Source organism: Bemisia tabaci, chromosome 1 (assembly GCF_918797505.1).
Source record: "Bemisia tabaci chromosome 1, PGI_BMITA_v3".
Taxonomy (NCBI): domain Eukaryota; kingdom Metazoa; phylum Arthropoda; class Insecta; order Hemiptera; family Aleyrodidae; genus Bemisia; species Bemisia tabaci.
In genome coordinates this window covers 24933381-24953580 of record NC_092793.1, presented here as the reverse complement: position 1 = coordinate 24953580, position 20200 = coordinate 24933381, and the positions used below count along the sequence as shown (strand labels likewise).

Genomic DNA, 20200 nt, shown 5'->3' with positions numbered 1-20200 from the left:
GGTGCCATTTCCAAAGTTCAGCGTCTTCTAGATCGTACAATTCAAACAACTTTTGACTCTCGTTCGGTTTGACAGCATCTGAAATTGTTCCTAAAATTCTTTGCTAGGAAATCGGTACCAATAGAAAATTTCCAGGTGTCTGAAATTTGATGAATTTCGTGACTACTGAGTGAACTGAACACGAGGATACCTTTGGTTCATGAATTGAACAATTATTATTGGAGAAGAATTGACAAAATGATCTAATCTGCTAAAATACGTGTCTATTAATAGGAAATGCCGCCAGATGACGTCACCAGATGGTGCATTTTTGCACTTTCAAATCTATTTGTATACTATTTCCCATATCAGAAAAAAATCATAAAAAATACCGCGAAATCAGCTCTTTAAGCACTTCCAGATGAAGCAATGAAACATTTGGAAGCAAATTCTCAATTTTGATTATTTTCTTCTCTAATTTGTCCCTCATACCGTGAACAGTCTCATTCAGCGTAAAGTGTAAGTCTGAGTTTGTTGGGTACTTTTCTTTTTCCCCTAACCCATATCGACGAATCTAAGTTTGGCCAACACAGCTCAAAGATTGCACCGTGCAGGAGCGGCCGCTATTGAGATGGGCTGCCCTATTTCTTTACGTTGTTAGGGGAAATACAATAGCGTTTGGGATCGGCTCATTCTTTGATTGAGAGGCGAAGTAAAACACGGTGACTGGGGATCGCCGCTACACCCAAAGAGGCGGATCCCAGAACGCCCTCAGCCTCCCAACGTTGCGCGGGGTCCACGGCCCATCCCAAATTTGACTGCCTACCATGGACGTGTTCCCATTCGCACGCAAAATATGTTTTCAAATAGACTGCTTTTAGAGGAGAGATCCCAACTGAGGTGATGAGCTTTTATTAAATTTTTTGAGTAAATTCACCGATAAATAAGTTTCAATCACAAGAATCTTTGACTTCTACACGGAGAAAAAAACTTCGTGCGTTGGACCCAAAGTTGACGTCATGGATCTCTGAAGTTTCCGAATCACGCACCTAAAAACTTGAAGTCCAGCTGCCGAAGTTCGGGTCACACATTTGAAGTGCTCGGGTACATACCGAAGTGCCTCGATGTCTGACCCGAACTTCGGCAGCTCGACCTCAAGTTTTCGGATGCGTGATCAGAAAACTTCAGAGATCCATATGACCTCAACTTCGGGTCCCGTGCACAAAGTTTTTTTTTCTCTAGTAGGTCAATTCGGGATAAAAAATGTGGTCGTATCCACCTTATGAGCTTAAATCAATTTTATTTGAGAAAATAATATCTAATTTCTTAAAAATTTTAAGTTTTTTGTCATACATTTTAGTCGGTTACCTGTCAATATTCACCCCGCAGACTCGTCTATGCAATGTTCTTTTTACTCATTTACAAACTTCACAATTTCCCCATAAAATCGTAAATCCACAAACTGACCTCGAGATCTGTGGGCAGCCTCCACTGAATGCAAAATCTCTTTCCAACCGCTGAAGATCCTAAACCTACGAATTGAATCTATAAATAAAATAAAAAATCCTCATCACAAATTCACCCAAACATGACTAGCATCTTCCTAAACATCTTATTTGTTAAAAATTAACATATGCCATCTCCTAGGCGTTCCTTTAATGTAGAAAAATAGTGGACACGGTCAATCAGAGAATCTGAACCAGGTGATATTTTTTGTAGAGAGATGCAGTGACCTAATATCAAGAGATCCGCGTAATTAAATAAAAGAAGTAGTAACTAATAATTCTTTTCATTTTTAATATTTAGGGGGCTGCGCTCCCTAAATTCTTCTCGGTTGAACTTCCTCGAAACGCTTCGCGCCTCAACCGTTAAGCGCTACTCTCATTATTTTACATCTTAGGGTAAGATTTGAGAATGTGATGCTTATAGCGGGATGATTGACGGGGCGAGTTCGCGATATGAAGCGAGCAATACTGCCATGCTAAAAAACGCCGTCTGAGACTTCATATGTTGCCAAATTTTCTCTAATAAAAACCAAATTTACTGGGATAATTGCGAATATTGTTTTCCATTATTTTCAGACAATTTTTCACGCAATTGAATCTATAATATCTGAAAATTTCAATGAAAAATATGCACGGATGTTGTTAAAAATACACGTTTTATCAAGGAAAGTCTGGCAACTCTCGAATGTTCATACGGCGTTCTTCCTTAGCACGGCAAGACGGTCGGGGGAAACGGTTGATAGCTGTTGCGGGAAAGTCCAATTTGCACGTGGGCGAAGGAAATCAGAGAGAGGTCGAAACTCTAGAATAAACAGCATCGGCGCGGAAAGCAATAAATCCAAAGCATCAGAACGAAGAATTTTGAATGCCTCGCGATAGCTCTACATTCCGACACAAGAATGCAGCGCCCGGAGACGATGACGGAGTTGTATGCAAAATTAATAGGTGCAGCAATGCAATTTGCCCACCCCCACCTTCGTCATTTACATCGGGATCTCAAAATCATCATTGTAAGTTTATGCATTAGTAATGCATCGAAATGCCCTCCTCCTCTCTTCCACTTATCCCAAATAATTATCGACGAAGAGTAATTCGTAAAGGCGTATCTCAATTTTCGTGTGAGCCTTGCACTCTGTAAAACTCCATGCTTTTTAAGGCTCATTTGGAAAAAGTGATACGCCTTTACGTTAGATGAGCGACAAATTGAGCACCTGAGAAGGAGCTTTGGGTACAGTTATGTTTTCTCTTAGAAAGAGCGTTTCGTACACGTGCTAAAACATAAATAAAATATAAGGAGGGGTAATAAAAAGTTGAGATGTATGATAACTATAAGCTAGACTTAGAGGTTCTTTTGCATTATGCAACTGTCGCTGCTGACGCCGGCGCATGGGAATGCTTGACTTTGACCAAACCTGGTCGTATCAGCAGGTGGTTATTTCTGTATCATACGTTTGCAAGGGCCGAAAATTTTGAATTGTAAATTGGAATTTAGCACCTGAAAAGCTTCCACTTTGTCTCGTTGTGAGTCACAGGAAGAATTCTGATTATGAATCTCCAAGTGTGCGCATATCTCTATTGCGGATTTCTGAAGTGTCGAATATATTTTCTTTCTAAAAAAAAATGCGACTAGTATTCATAGGGGAAACGAGCATAGAATATTCTTACGCGGGTGAAAAAAAAATATATAAAGTTTTATCATGGAGGTGCGAATAGCTAATGAAACTAGGAAAAAGCTCGAAAATAAATATATTTTACGACCTCTATGCTCGTTTTTCCATTTATTAAAACGAAATATATAATTTTTTAATTCAAAATTATTTGTTCCTTTTTAATTTTTCGCGAACCTTAAATATGAGAATTTCCGTCTTTTTCCCCATGTGTGACCCAGTGTGCATCTTTCTCTCGATTCAAAACATTTTTCGCGTCGATTTCAAAATAAAAGGGTTGAATAATTATAATAATTTTGCTTGAATTTAAAAAAAAAAAAAAAAAAAAAAAAAAATACAATTTGCCGGGTGGTAGCTTGATATTTTCAATTAAAATGCACTTTCATGGAGCCGTTTGAGCGGATCGGGCCGTTGGATTCAAATGGTTTCGCTAATGATTTTAAAAATGCATCCATTCTGCAGCGTATTGAGTCAACGTCAGGCGACTGGGCTTGTTTTGAAAAAAGCCGCGACGAAAAATAGCCCCCGCCCTGCGGCCCTCTCCCACCTGCCCCGCACTGCGCGGTGCGCACCCAATAAAAATCTTAATCCCAAACAGCTGCACGCCCAGCGAGTATTGTTAAGGGTTACAATTTGATTCGTGAGAGAAGCGAGGGGGCAGACCCCGACCCGGCTCAGCTTCGGATAGGAAGTGAAGTCAAATTATTACTTACTTAATTTGTAACATAATACACAATGGAATTGTATTATAGCATGTATCCTTTGCGCCTGCCCTCCGATGGATGGCTTTGTTTTCTTCTTCTTCCTCCTCCTCTGCTGCACCGTGGCTTGGTTGGCGTTTCAGCGACACTCGATCCTGATGATATCCTTCATCGCCCATTGCATTCCGAGGCCAAGCAATGTTTTTTTTTCTCTGTTTTTTTTTTTCGCTCTATATCTCTGCTGCCCTAAAGAAAAAAGCCGTAAGTACATTCAGGGTTGCGAAATTTCCCATCGATAAAATATTTATTTTCGAAACAAGTTGTGGATATTTTTTCTTGCAATTTTCAGAAAGTAATGATAAATTTCGAACAAAATCTTATGAATATTGGGAGGAAACTTATGCACAAGTTTTTCGGAAACTTGTGGAAGATGGGCTCCACTATGTTGGATTAGAAAAGTCGCTCTTGTCGCTTCATGGGCTAATCGTGACTGGCCTCTATATAACAGATTAGGCAAAATGGTTGTAGCATTTGATTCTAAATATTTGGCCTTCTAGTGTAATATAATCTTAATATTTCGTGGTAGCCTTAAACATCTGATTCGCCTTCAATTGAGAGGGTAGGCAATATGGGCTCCCAGGAGTTGAAATAGTGGTATCAAATTCGAACTAGGATTTGAACACCACGGTAGTCTCGTGGAGGTTTTGGCCGTCTGATTCGCCCCTGGTTGATAGAGTTGGTAAAATCGGCTCCATGAAATCCATGAATCCACGAATTGGATCTGAGACAGTAGTATCCGATCACTCTATTATCAAAATTTGAATGCAATTTTTTTTGCCTGAAAAAAATGGGCTAAAATTCGCAAGTTTCCAAGTACACAAACTGCGAAGGGCCGCATCACAATCCACCAACACTACCGTGATGCTCATTGAGGATCTTAATATCGTACCCCAGAAGCTCATTTCAACATAATGATGATGTTTTATTATAACCAGTGAAAACACGAACAACAATATGATAATCATTAGGATAAAACATAAATCTACTCAGAATTTTGAAAGAATTTCAATTAGAACTTGCCGCTTATTGGTCATTTACAATTGGAAAAAATGCACCATAATAACGCGAATATTATTGAAAAGCCTCATGGATGGGATTGGAGCATTTTCATAACTTGTCCCATCTAGTCACAAAACTGTGCTAAATTTAAACATTTCCCCCTCATACTCGCAATAAATCGCAATAAATAGTATGTGAATTTTTTATCACCCAATGAAGCGACATGGCCGTAAATCGTTGTGAAGTTCTCCTGAAAATTAAAAAATTTAATCGCATACCTAAATAGAGTAAAGCGTGCGAATTTTATTGAAAAACTTGGCAACCAGCTCGCATGACATCGAGGCTTTTATCGGGGCGATCCATCGGAAAATTTACACGCCATTAGTGGTCACCGAGCAGGTAAACACTGGTGTTGGTGATCACTGTCACGGTGCCACGGTTGCATCTTTCGGTTAACAGCTTCTTTCTCTTCACGATGACCGCCCTCACCCTGCCACGACCCTGATATAGGGTCCTCAGGTTTCGTGGCGTGTCGCGATTTGCGATGAATCGACTGATCTATCATTTAAACCTTTGAAAAAGGATCGATTATCAGGATACACCTTAACAATCGATTCTTAACCATAGTTTCAAATGGAAAATACCGACAGCCGATGATTTACGCTTTGGTACTGCTCAGATTCCGGGGGCCCGTTTTTTCGAGGAAACCTGAAAGATATGTGACACTTTACAATGAGTCTCGCCACAAAATGTGATCAAGGAAAAGGATCAATGCTGCAGGCTCTCAGGAAGCAAAATTTTTACTCCGGCGATTTTTGTCGAGTTAAATCAAAAATTTAGTTGCGCGATTCCGTTGGGAAACTCTGGAACTTCTTGAAATGAAAATTGCGGGCATTTAGTTCATTTGCTCATGAATCAAGGAAAGAGTTCACTGGAAAAAAACACATTGGATCTAGAGTCCAGACTCTTGAAAACATTGACAAGAAAAAATACTCTTGATTCAATCGGATTTTTGCTTGAATCAAAACGAAATCCGCTTAAATTAAGAGGCTTGGGTTTTGATTTAAGCTAGATTCTGATTGAATCAAGAGTACTTTTTTCTGTCGATGTTTTTAAGAGTCTGGACTCTAGATCCAATGTGTTTTTTTTCCAGTGTTCTCTGATGAGGACAGTTTAGACACCACGAGTTCTGATGTCGTCGACGGTCACGAAAATTATACGATTGTGGCGTTTCTTGTAATTTTTAGTTTTCGCAAAGTACCCCTCTCCTTGCGGATGGTCAAAAATGAACAAACTCGTAAGTCAGAGGTGCGAATCCAAATCCGTTCTCGGTTGACTCCCGGCTTTTGATTTCGGACGGACGAGTGACCGATCAAAGAGATTCAATTGAAATCCGGTGAGCCACTTCCACCGCGGGGTGTTGTGCGCGGTGCGCTAAGCCCGTTTAACAGTCGTGACTGTGCATTTATGGGCATTGAATTGACAGCTTCATTACCCTGAAGCTGCGCGCGGACGACGCGACCTCCCTCCGCCATCCTCCTTCCCGCGCAACCCTTTGACTTGCTCTGTGATACGCATAAAATCTGCGAGTCCCAGCGATAGCGATATGGACACGATTAATAAGAGCAACTTGGTGAAAAATAATCGGTCACGTACTTATTTTCCGCTTTGAGAAAAGGGAAAAAATCAGAAGCTAGACTCCGTGCTGAGGTGGAACACCATGTTAAAGCTTAATTGTATTAGCTGATACATTCAAATCTAAGTTTTAGTATGGAATGGTTACAGTGCTTTCAGTCAGTCCTTTTTATTGTATTTATCGCATAAATAAAAAATATTCATGGTATTCGTTGGTATAATACGCTAAATAACGCTTATAATTTAACACACCATGAACCATATCATGAAAAGTTTGAAACGCTTCACTTGAACGATCCATTTTGGTGTCTCGGAATTTTCAATCATTGCCTTGTACCTTGGACCACCAATACTTTCATCCTGCATGGAAGACCCTCTTTTCTGAATACTGGGAAAGTCACCGTGAATAAATGAAAAATTTCCAATTTTTGTTTGTACAGAATTTTCAGACTCCCCGTCGATGCTAACTCATATAATCGAACTACTTTTAGCAAGGAGGAATTAATATTGGCTGACCCTTAACAACCCCTAACTCTATGTAACACCCCCTAGGCGAAATTACCCAGTATGGAGACTCGGTAACTTTTTAGGCCCGTCCGTGGACAGGTCACCCTCATTGACATGACAAGCCCGCGAATTGACCGAAGTTCTTACCAATTCCGTAAACGTAAAAGAACATCGACAGACGAAACTAGAAGCCGCATTTTTAAACCAAGCGGAATAACAAAACAATTGTCAACCTCTAGCAACCGCATTAAATTAAAAACTATGTATGAATCAAATTCAAAACTACTAAAATCTCTATATTCGTAGCTCCAAAATCACTGATGACCTAATACTTTACATGTTAACATAGGATTTTTTATTTCATCTATTAGATACAAAATTCGAATAGATGGAAAAGCCAGAAAAACTAAAATCACCAAAGGTAAAACTGTTCAAAAAGATTCTATAGTTTGATTATCTAAGTCATAACATTTAATTAAAGACTCGAATGTTACATGACATGGGCAACCAGTCTGCGGAACTGGCCGGTCAAAAGTCTGAAAAATATGCCAACGAGTCAGCAGTGGCGTGGCGTGAATTGCGATGTATCGATTGTTATGCCATTTAAACCTATGGTAAAGAATCGATTATTAAGCTGTTCGCTGCGAATACCCTGCTTATCGATCCTTTTCCATAGGTGCAAATGGCATAACAATCGATACATCGCAAAGCACGCCACGCCACTGCAGCTCGGGCAGAGGCTCTGTTTATAACCCTACTTTTCATAAAAATATACAAATCGCCCTTCTTTCGCTCACCAATAACGTTGAATGCATGATTTCGACTTGCCGCGGCGGTAAAATCCATCCATGGCTGTTTCAATCCGTTCCTAAACGTTTCTCCTGTCCAGATGGAAGGTACCTTCCATACTCTCTGGCCCAGTCGGGAAGGGAGTCATGAATGCCATAAATCCAGGTAGCTGCCTCGTGCCAAAACCCAACTGCAACCCCTCCTTCCTTCCAACTGGCCCCCCTCTCCTGACCCAACACCACGGCACGGCCTGCCATTATTTGCAGACTTAGGTACTGACGGCGTAGATGTGGAATCGGTTGCTAATAACCTCATTTATATATATTTTATCCGACGGACAGGGCCAATTTACGGTGCCAAGCGGTCGAGTCCGAACAGAGGCTGTTGCCGCTCCGCGGTGAATCTGACCACTACGCAGAGAGTTCAGCTCTGTCCTGATTCATAGCTCGAGAGACTCAAACGCGAGGTAAAGAAAGTGGACGTCGGCCTCTTCAGTGCTACGCCTCCTGATTTTATGGCACAGTTCGGTGTAAATTAGGATTCGTTTGATACTATATTTCTTCGTCGACATTCAAGCGAAACATTTATTTACCAATTTTGTGTCCAACTCGTTGGAAACCAAAATATACCGGAATCGCAAAAAATCGCAAAAATCGCATTCTCACTTAAGAGTTCGTGCTTTCGACTGTTGCGTGGCTTAAGCCTGATGATTCTTGAATTTGCCTGCTATTAGATTTTTTATCTTGATTCTAGATGAATTTTTCTAGGAAGAGGAGAAAACAGGCTTTGATTAAGCTAAAAAGTAGTTTATATTAAGAAGCCATCATTTATTTAAGAAAGAATAAATCTTGGCGGTAAATTGAATACTTTTTACCTTGATATATTTACCAAATTGATTCGTTTCTGGTGTTGTCCACACCACACTGCTGAGGAGGAGCTTAGAGTTAAATCTTGCTTTGCAGTACATGATTTTAACCTAAACTTGATCATTTGGATACTGGCTCTATTTTTTACTCCAGTTTCGACCAGTGATTGTAAATATTCATCGTCCGTCGAGGTAAAATTGTCAATAGAGTGATTCTTGTCGAAAAGTTGGATTTCAAGATTTCGATACACTGGAAAAAAAACACATTGGATCTAGAGTCCAGACTCTTAAAAACATCGACAAGAAAAAATACCCTTGATTCAATCAAATTTAAGCTTAAATCAAGAACCAAGCCTCTTAATTTGAGCGGATTTTCTTTTGATTTAAGCTTACATCTGCTTGAATCAAGAGTCCTTTTTCTTGTCAATGTTTTCAAGAGTCTGCACTCTAGATCCAATTTGTTTTTTTTCCAGTGTAGGACGCAAAAGCCCCAATGACTAATCTGCAAGCGGTTTAGCCAATGGTTCAGTCCGAGACAAAAAATTGCTTACAACCTGGCAACGGCATTTCGCTCTGTACCCCGACCCCCGATACTCGGTGCATCGCTTTACTCGTAAACGTTTACGAGCTCAGTTGAATGATGGAGCTCGGACCCAGAGTGTTGGACACAGAGCTGGCACGGGCAGACAGCGCGACTCCCTGCGACCTTGTCGGGTCACCGCCCCCCTCCGCTGCACCGGGCAAAAATCGCTCATCTTCATGGTGTTTTTCTTGGAGTTGCGCGATTTCGCCTCAGGGGCCCTTACCCCACGACCACCATATTTACAGTGCAAACTGCTCATCCGCGCGCTTTGAACTCCGGAGCGATAAACGCCTGACTCAATTCGAGAAATGACTCGACTGCGCATTGTGAGATTTGTTGTAAGTCATAAATATCTGGCTGCGGAATATGGTGTTTGCTCGTGCGATGAAATCACTCGGTGCACGGATCGAACAGCTTATTTGTGAAGGAACGCAAGTGCAATGAGCTCTCTACGGCACTGGTGTCCTTTTTCAAGAGAGGGATTCATCATTTAGTCAACACACGAGGCTTATCGGTTGACAACGCACGCCGTATGTCGAGATAATTAAAAATCTTTCTGCGTTCACGCGGTGGCCTGTTATTTTTAATTGGGCGTCACTGAATGAAAAGGAGGCGACCAGAGCCGAAAGAGCTTAGTTTCCAACGTTGCAAAGTTTCACATACTAATTTATTCCTTTGTTCGTGAGGTGGTGGACATTTTCCTTTGAAATTTTGCGTCCATTTTAATTCGGCCAAAATTCGCTGATTTTGATGAAGAATCTGTTGGCGAGTAAACGAATAAGTTTTCTGACTAAATTTTGCGACAGTGAACCAAAATAACAAATCTATTTAAACGGCAGAAGGAGAATTTTTAATAACTGTTATATGGAGTTTGCGGTAATCATGGCGCACGTTGATTTCGAACTAAGCACCCGAATAGAGGGTGCCATCAAGATACATAGTGAATTTTAGTACTTGTTTTCAGATATTTTGTGCATAAAATTGATCTTTGCTGGTAGGAAAGTGGCGTCCCTCAATATTATCCTCCAAGAATATATAATTGAAAATTATTTTCGAGTGAAAATAATCTCACGATGACGAGTAATCAATGATTCTAAGATTTGAGCTGGTAAAAATGTAAGAGAAAATTATGGGAAAATACGATTATTTTCAGTCGCGGTACATAGAAAGAAAATAAACTTTTTAAATTTTTAAATTCCTAGTAAACGAAAAATAAAGCTTTAATCACCCCCAAAGAACGGGCATTAAGGGTAGGTATTTTTTTAGGATTTTGGAAGGAAAATTTTTAACAGTTTCCTAATATGGCGGTCACACCACCTCCTCCTCTCCATCCCTTGACAATCTTTTACGTGTCAGTTTTCCGAGTCCGATTGACATACACATGTTAGTCAATCTTTTAGACTTTGCAAGACCTATCGTAAAGTGCTTTTGTGCAACCTCCCTCCCTGGAAAAAAAAAAAAAAACAAAAAAAAAACACACACATTGGATCTAGAGTTCAGACTCTTGAAAACATTGACAAGAAAAAGGACTCTTGATTCAATCAGATTTAAGCTTAAATCAAAAGGAAATCCGCTCAAATTAAGAGGCTTGGTTCTTGATTTAGGCTTCAATCTGATTGAATCAAGAGTATTTTTTCTTGTCGATGTTTTTAAGAGTCTGGACTCCAGATCCAATGTGTTTTTTTTTTTTTTTTTTTTTTTTTTTTTTTTTTTCCAGTGCTGCAAAATTAGTTCGTCGACAACTGCAATGAATTCCGAAACACGACATGTGTTGCCTACTCGCTGGTCGAAAAATCACAGAATTTAGCGTTATATATTTCATATACGTAGTAAACACTTAACAGCCACATAGCACTCACATCGTGAGAAATCGAATCTGATCGAGTAAGATCCTCCAAGATCCTGGAGGTTCCCTCATCAGCAGAGCCATCGACTTGTACATCCTCGTGGAATTCGAACCCAGAAAATTGTGATTCCCGGGAGGGGGGGGGGGGGATGCACGGATAAAAAAAACCTCGAGCCGGGCGGCCATTTTCAAGCGGAGAGCGCCGTCTTATTAAAGGAGCTCTTTGTCTCTCCACCTCCTCTCTTTCGGAGGCGAGCCGCAACCCCGGTCCCCCTCCCTTCCCTCCGGCGGCCCCGGCCGAGGGCCCCCTCGACGGTTAATCCTCCAATAATCAACCAGATGTCTTGGCCCGATACCATTCGCCGCACCGCACCGCGCTCCGGCCGTGGCGGGGCCCGCACCCCGAGCCGCTGGAACTGGATGAAACCCAAGAGGGCGTACTCCCTTGCCCTTCTCGCCCCGACGGCAACTCCCCACCCGTGGAAATACCCCCCCCCCCCCCCCCGGTCCACGACGTCGATAGCTTCAATGTTGCCGATGCGATAATTGTGAAATTTTTTGCACTCTAAATTGTTCTTCTTATAAAATTATCCTATAATAATACAAATTCACTTAATTTAATCATCCATGGACAAGAATGCATTGGGAAAAAAAAAACACATTGGATCTAGAGTCCAGACTCTGAAAAACATCGACCAGAAAAAAAAATCTTGATTCAATCGGATTTTTGCCTAGATCAAGAACCACGCCTCTTAATTTGAGCGGATTTCCTTTTGATTTAAGCTTAAATCTGATTGAATTAAGAGTACTTTTTCTTGTCAATGTTTTTAAGAGTCTGGACTCTAGATCCAAAGTGTTTTTTTCCAGTGCATTGGAAAAAAGGTAGCTTGGATCTAGAGTTCAAACTTTTAAAAACATTGAAATACCCCCCTCCCCCCCGGTCTACGACGTCGATCGCTTCAATGTTGCCGATGCGATAATTGTGAAATTTTTTGCCCTCTAAATTGTTCTTCTTATAAAATTATCCTATTACAATACAAATTCACTTAATTTAATCATCCATGGACAAGCTGCACACTGGAAAAAAAACACGTTGGATCTAGAGTCCACACTCTTGAAAACATTGACAAGAAAAAGTACTCTTGATTCAATCAGATTCAAGCTTAAATCAAAAGGAAATCCGCTCTAATTAAGAGGCTTGGTTCTTGATCTAAGCAAAAATCCGATTGAATCAAGAGTATTTTTTCTTGTCGATGTTTTTAAGAGTCTGAACTCTAGATCCAATGTGTTTTTTTTCCCAGTGCATTGGAATAAAGTAGCTTGGATCTAGAGTTCAAACTTTTAAAAACATTGACAAGGAAAAATAATTTTGATTCAATCAGACTTTTTGCTTCGATGAAAAGGAAATCCGTCTTGATCGAAGGAAAAAATCGGATTGAATCATTTTTTGTCAATGTTAGCAAGAGTCTGGACTCTAGATCCAAGCTACTTTTTTTGTAAGGGAATCTTAGTGGACTAAGTTTTTTTCAGGTGAATGTTTTTTCGTTCGATTGGAGCGGAAAGTGGAAACTGCGAGTCATGTTTCCACGATCTAAATCAAAATGGGGCATTAATACTGCAGTTGAGTGTTGTCAATCAAAATTGAGAGTCACCTCTTCGTTTTGATCAACATCAATCGCGAACAGAGTAAAGAATGAATGTCTTATCATACTCAGTTCGCGATTTATGTCGATCAAAAAGTATAGGCGTCTCTTAATTTTGATCGGCAATACTTAAGGATCAGCCGTGAAAAGTGGAAACGTAGTGTTTGACGGAAAGCGCTCTCTAATCTTATTAGCTTTGTCCACTGTTTTGCTGGTAGATTTTAAAAGTTAATTGGTACAAAAACCGACGGTTTGACGTATTTTCGGTGAAAGGAATTATCGTGCACGCATTCTCAATGTACATAGATGCTTTTAGCATTGCTATGTTCAATTTTGAGCCACGAATATGTTTTACAAAAACACGTTTCCTCGAACATATGTTTTTTCAACTGCGAACTTTTAATGCGCCGTATACATCACGTTTGGTTTGATGTTTTGGGCGGTTTTTGCGCTTAAATATATCTGGCTTTTTGAAGTAATCTTATGTTTTCGAACAGACGGACATAGTTCATAAAAACGTCTTATTTACATTAACAAATAAAATGACCATTTGTATTTTATAAACTCACCGATCAAAATGGGCTCATACACAACGTTAAATATTTCTCTGAACATTTGTCACTTTCCTAGTCTATTTTGTTCCTTGTGATTTTACATAAGTATTGTTATTTGTTATGTTCATCATTGAAATATTACTCAATTCAATGGGTTTTATTTGTTTTGATTCTGCGAAACCATTCGACCAACTGTTCAAGAAAGTATACATCAGTTTTGTTACCAAAGCCATAACTGGCGCTGCCACAAAAGGTGTCTTTCATACTCTTCATACTCATGCGTTGAGAATGAAGTTCCGATTAAAATCCCCTAAGTCCCATCAAATCGGGCCCAGAGGCCGGCAGTTTCGGTTGCGGGAGACGTAGCTTTGACTACTGCAGGTTCAGTGGTCGGAGCAACGGCTACTGTACCCGGAACGTTCGGCCTCTAGGCTCGAAACAGACGGTATGTCTATATTGCCCATAAGTACGGCTTTCACAGACGGAATTTTTACCCAATGTAGTATCTGTTCCCAAGTAACAGTCTTTGTCCAAAAATAACAAAGAGGTTTTTTGAACTGCCAAAGTCCAATGTTAGATTGAAAAAAAACTCCGACAGTGGAAGCCGTACGTACGGGTTATGTAGACTTAGCGTCCGCGTTTCGGGCTCAGAAGCCGAAACATCCTGGCATAGCATCCGGAGCAATCGAAGCTACGCCTCCAGCACCCGGAAGTTTCGGTCTCTGAGCCTGGAACGGACGGTATGTCTATATACGAGCTCTATAGTCATAGCGTCCACGTTTCGGACTCAGAAGCTGAAACTTCCCGGCTTAGCACCTGGAGCAATCGAAGCCACGCCTCCAGCACCCGGAAGTTCCGGTCTCTGAGCCCGGAACGAACGGTATGTTTATATACGAGCTACACAGACATAGCGTCCGAGTTTCGGGCTCAGAAATCGAAACTTCCTGGCATAGCACCCGGAGAAATCGAAACTACTCCTCCAGCACCCGTAAGCTTCGGAGCCCGTAAGCGTCTCTGAGCTCGGAACGGATGGCATGTCTATGTAGCCCGTAACTTCTTTTTTCAAAGTAACTTTGGGGTCAGAGAACTACTATGGAGTAGAGTACCTATAAATATTGAGAGAGTATGGCCACTGGTGTTACCACCTCTGATTGGCTCAGCCATCTTAGGCTGAATGGAGCCTTTAGGACCCAAAAATAGCGGACGCCATAAATTATTAATGTTATGCAAAATGACTCAAAATGTAGTTTTCTTTGCTTATCGTAACAAGGAATTTACCCAAATGCACTATTGCGACTTATATACATATTTTTAAGGCTAATCGTGTGCAATTTTTGAGAAAAATTATCTTATATGTAGTAAGGTTGGTAGCAAGTGCGGTTGGAGATAACCGTCAAAAGTTGGCAATGACCCCCCTCCCATCCACAAAAACCAAAACAAAGCACCGCCATGTTTGGGTCCTAAGCCTTTCCATGGGGCCCAGTGGCCATACTCTCTCAATATAGGTACTCTAGTATGGAGTAAAGCAATTTTTGAAATTTTCGAAGTTGGTTCGTTCTGGGAGCAACGGATTCAATTTTGCAACATGGCCGGAGTTAATCCCTCCGCGCCTAGTTATGTCACCCGGGTCAAATTTTCAAAACTGTCGATGGAGCGCGGGCGCGCGGGCGCGGAGCCTGTCTCGCTGAGAGGTAAGGCTCGCTGTTGCGTGTAGTTATTCAGTCATTGCTGTCCATTGTCTTAGCGATAAGGTCTCACCTCTCGGATCTCGCATCTCGCATCTCACATCTCACGTCGGACGGGATTATGTTGCAGGATTTTTGGGGCGATGGCGAGCAGCTACCTCAAGAGCCAGCCAGTTCTTCCTCCCCACCCACAGTTCCACGGCGCGGCCGTCCCCTACGGATTAGCCCGTCTCGATGCCGGGGTCGGCTATCCACAAGGTACGTCAATTCCATATTCTCCTTCCTCTTTCTCGCCTTTGCCTCTCCGGCTCGCTTGTCACTTGTCATTCCCGCTTCATCTCGCCCTCGCGCCACCACCAGCATGCTCAGTCTACTTACCTCTCGTTTACCAGGATTTTCCATCTTGTTACGGATGAGTTACGTAAAAGCCAGCGCAACGTTCGCCTCGGATTCTCTTCAGAGCGGGGTGCTTGGAGCTTGACTCCCGAGCTAAGGAAAAACCACGTATGAGCCCTCAGTACTGCCGTGCTGAGGAAGAACGCCGTTAGAACATTTGGGAGTTGCCAAATTTCCCCAGATTACTTTTTTTTACTTTTAAATACTTTTTTCTATTAAATCAAATTGCAAGTGGAAGTTTCTGAAAAATGACAAGAAAAATTTCCGGAAGATTACTTGAAACTTTTTCTTTTATCAAAGAAAATTCTGCAACACCTCAAGGCTTATCTGGCGTTCTTCCTTAGCACGGCAGTTGAGGCCAAAGTGGCTTCAAGGAGAAATGCAGATGATGCGGGGACATTTTGCATGATCTAGAAGCGCCATAAACACATTTAGCAAGACACAAGTGAGCAAGAAGAGGCGTTGTAGAGGAGTTCTTAAAATATATTAAATTTTGCTTATTATCTATGCATTGATAGTTTGATCAGCTATTAAAGTGGAATGTCTCCTCCATTACAGCCTGAACTTTGAGTTTTTTTGTAGAGCTTGAAAATTGATATCGGAGGTAACCAGTGGCATCATCGTATACCTTGCGAAATTTTCACTGAAAAAAAAAAACTCCGGCCATGGGAGCCGCAATTACGGGCTATATAGAGATACCGTCCGTTCCGGGCTCAAAGGCCGGAAATTCCGGCTGCCGGAGCCGTAACTTCGATTGCTCCGGGTTCAGAGGCCGAAGCTACGGCTCCAGCAGCCGGAATTTTTGGCCTTTGAGCCCGGAACGGACGGTATCTCTATATAGCCCGTAATTGCGGCTCCCACGGCCGGAGTTTTTTTTTTCAGTGTTGCATATGATTGAGGTACTTAAATCGCAAATCCCAAACACATGAAAGAAGTCAACTACTGCCTGATATTTCAAGTATTCAGAATGTAAACTTCACATGAAACATTAATGCCAAATAAGGAGCCAATCGTAAAAAAATTCACTCGATTTGAACGTTGTAAACAGGCTGCAGATCGTTCGAAACAAACCCACTGCATGAAAATCCGGGCAAAAGGGGTGTAAACGGGAAGGCTATGTTTCCCCCGCAGATCGGACCCGAAAGTTGCGTAGCCGCGGGGATGAGACGCGAAAGCTGGGTGTCGGGGGAGCCGGCGGGGCGGGGTGGGGCGGGGCGGAGAGGGGCGCGGGGCTAAAAAAGTCAGGGCGCTAAAGTGTCAGCGTGACGTTGTAGCGTTGTAGCGGCGCGTGATTTTGTTTTTGTTAGCAACCGTTCATTGGTTACAGAGTAAATACGGGCCCCGCACTCGCGGCCCGCGCTGAGACAAAGATTGAATTAGCCAACTACATAGCATCGCACTTTCCGTTTCACCCAGCACGTGTTGTTTTTGAACCCCCTCCCTCTTTCGCGCCCTTGTCGCCCTACTCACCCCTTCCAGCTTATTCCGCTTATTTCCACCCACTTGCCTCGCGCCGCGCCGCCGATATCCATGGGTCCTCCATGTCACGCCAGTGTTGCGCGGAAAGGAAAGGGCTATGTCCTGTCGTAAGCGGCGACATACAGTCGATATCATTTCAATAATCGCCCCAATGGCCACGATAGTTGTTAGACGTTTACGGTTTCCCTGGTAACCTTTGTTTGCTATCAGCTGATATCAAGTAATATGACTAGGAAGCTCCAACCCAGTGGTTAAAGCTTCCTTAACCGCGAAAACTTTAAAATTCAAATTTTCAAATTTTGAACGTAAAGTACATTTTTTCCATCACGAGATAAAAGCACAAACAAGTTTTGAATTGTTGACTGTATCACCATGATTCCAAAAATACAATACACAACATAGCATTGACTAACAATAAAACAGTATGCAATAAAATAAAGTCATGACAAGGAACATAGCCGAAAATGGCGCCGATTCCCATCAACCAACGCGCGGTCTCTACAATGTAACATGCTGCATTGATACTCCCCAGCTGGGACCGTCCGGAATAGCAGCTCTAGTGCAAGCACCAGAGCCGCTAAAAAGAAAAAAGAAATACTCTGGACCACTGAATTTTGACTCACATGGCCCTGCAAATTTTTTGATTATGAAAGCCAACTTTTGGCCCAGTTTCTCGTAGTAGTTGGTGAATTTCAGAGGCTCGTATTAAATCGAGATGTTCTCTCACGAGGTTTTTGTCTCCGTTTGCAGCTATTTTTAAAGTTTCAAAGTATTTACTCAAAATTAGAACTTCTTTCAATAATATTTTTCAAAAAACTCATTTCTTCTCTTTTTACAGACTTTAAATGCGCAGTATGAATTTTGCCCCCCCCCCCCTCCCCCCCATTCAACTACCGTATAGAGAGACACACTTTCGATGTGGACTTGTCAAGAGTTTTTTTTTCGCCAAGATAAAAAAATAGTTATTTAAGTTTTTAACAAAGTAACTACACTCTCTAGTGCTCCAAAAACAAGTTACAAGGGCATAAGTCCATATTTTTGTTTACATAGCAGACAAATGAAGTCATATTCCGAGGAGTTAAAGCCGCGAAATTGGCAGATTTTTTAGCTGCAAATATAATATGACGATTAAATAGTGACATGACTTGTAAAGTCTGACGTTTCGCTACTTTTTTGTGTAAGAATATTTGCGACTAACAGATCCATGCTGTATTTACAATTTCTCGCTCTTTAGTTTTTCGGCATTAAAGGATCCCTTTTAAATAAACCAAGAAAGTTTTCCCTCTTCGGAGTTCCCCCACAACGGAGCGTGCACAGTAAAATTTGTATGAGACAATTCATAGCACCAAATAACACACCGAATCTTTCAGAGGCTTTCTAAAAACGACAGTTTTTAAATGTAAACGTCAAATCGTTATACTTTTGTTTTTATTTGGCAGCTCTGTGTGTTTCACATTAAAATTTTAATTAAAATCACCTTAAGCTGCGATATAAATGACTTAGTATTAGATTTACGGTACTCGGACTCCCCTCCGCACAGAATTTCACATTTTTTTATTTATTTATTTTTTCATTTTTAGAAAAAAAGGCAACTTGGATAGAAATGACTTTGCCGCCAAGTGCCACGGCTCTTCAGTATTCGACCGCTTTTCAAACTTGTAAAGCACTCTTCACTCAATGACATACCACGGAGCGGCGTTCTCCGAACCCCTAGCACCGAGGTCGCGTGCGACTCACCGCAGCTTTTGCCTAAAGCCCCTCCCCCCCCCCCCAAATCGGTCCACCTGCTATGCAACTGCTGTAAGTGCTCAACTGAATCATGCAACCCGCTGCCCTAGCGTTATCAGAAAACTTCAGAGATCCATATGACCTCAAATTCGGGTCCCATGCACGAAGTTTTTTTCTCCGTGCAGAACCAATAAACGAACATTCTTGGAAACGCCTGTAATTTTACTCCTCCCGCGACGAAAGCTTTGTAAAAGCTCTAGGTAAAGAATTCGGACAATTTCCTATCGATGAAATAAAATAGGAGTAGAATTTTGAAACACTGCAATCGCGATGCACGGTCTTCTAGTTTAGACGTCGATATGCAATCACCGAAATTCCTCAAAATGGTGAATTTATCCGAAGAAGGACCCCCTCCTCCTCTGACCCTCATTAGTATCTGGAAGCTCTGACCTCGTTCTGTCTCTAACTCAAAAGCCAGCTGTTGAAGCATAAGGGAGACCCTCGCAGGGAAGTCAAAAGGAAGGGATGAGGAAAAGCACTGCTTCATGAAGTTGGGAACTCCGGCGTGCGGCGTCGCTGCTTAAGATTGACAGTGAATCTGATTCGTTTTTATGATGCACGCTTTGCGAGCTTCGGGGTCTCCTCGTGGGGAGTTCCCTGTCTCCCTTAACTCTGAAGGGACTTGATCCGCTTATCAAGCTTACCGGCCACATCCACGCCTGCTCCCTCCCCCGTTCCGCCCCCTCTTCCGTCGAAACCCTGATTGTTTCCGGATCAACTTCCGATTTCCGCCAGGGTAGCTGGAACGTTGCCACGGAGAACCCTTCCACTTATTGATTGTGACTTTCCACGAGATAAAGGCAATCAGTATCGCGAAATTTGAAATTGAGGTATTGACACCACAGTTTCAGGTCGATTTGTCCACTTCATCGATTTGTTCGTCTTATTTTTGATCAATGAATATATTGCTCTAAACGCAAATTTTGTCCGATCAACACTTGTCCATCACAGTAACTAGTCTAAGACATTATATCGTCACCTTCCAGGCAAAGTATCATAAGCGCCATGCGACGTTTAAAAATTTCCGCCGCCATTTTATTTCTTTACTGAGAAATTGTTGGTTGAATCTGTTTGGAAATTTTACTAAATTTTATCGGCAGCACAAAGAAAATTCAGTGAAATGTTCGGACAGCTTCGTTGAACAATTTCTCTGTAAAAAAATATAATGGCGGCGGAAATTTTTAAACGTCGCATGGCGCTTGTGATACTTTGCCTGGAAGGTGACGAAATAGTGATATACAACATTGCATACCGAGGACTGAAGAAAAAACCGCCCAACTGACAATTCTGGCAAAAATGAATTAGCGACTTTGCCGCATTCTACAGTGTAAAATACCGAAGCTGGTTTTTTCAGCTTATTTTCCAATTTTGTTGGCTGTAATGCCTGTAATATAACTCAAAATTAAAAAAGAGGCGAAGTTTTCTCTTCGTCCTGCAAAATTGTCAGTTTGCGAATAGGTGGTATTGTTCCTTAGCCATCGATAAGCAATTGAACTACATTTTGCAATTTGGAACTATA

General features: G+C 41.6%; 1 protein-coding gene across 2 annotated transcripts in view; it reads left to right on the top strand.

Moving 5' to 3' along the window:
- The window catches only part of LOC109041035 (uncharacterized), a 176321-nt gene that overhangs the window by 135839 nt on the left and 20282 nt on the right, over window positions 1–20200 (top strand). For both annotated transcript variants that reach the window (XM_019057195.2, XM_019057193.2), the window contains one exon: window positions 15149–15276. In XM_019057195.2, the coding sequence (XP_018912740.2) occupies window positions 15149–15276 (128 nt within the window). The remainder of the gene's footprint in view (window positions 1–15148; window positions 15277–20200) is intronic.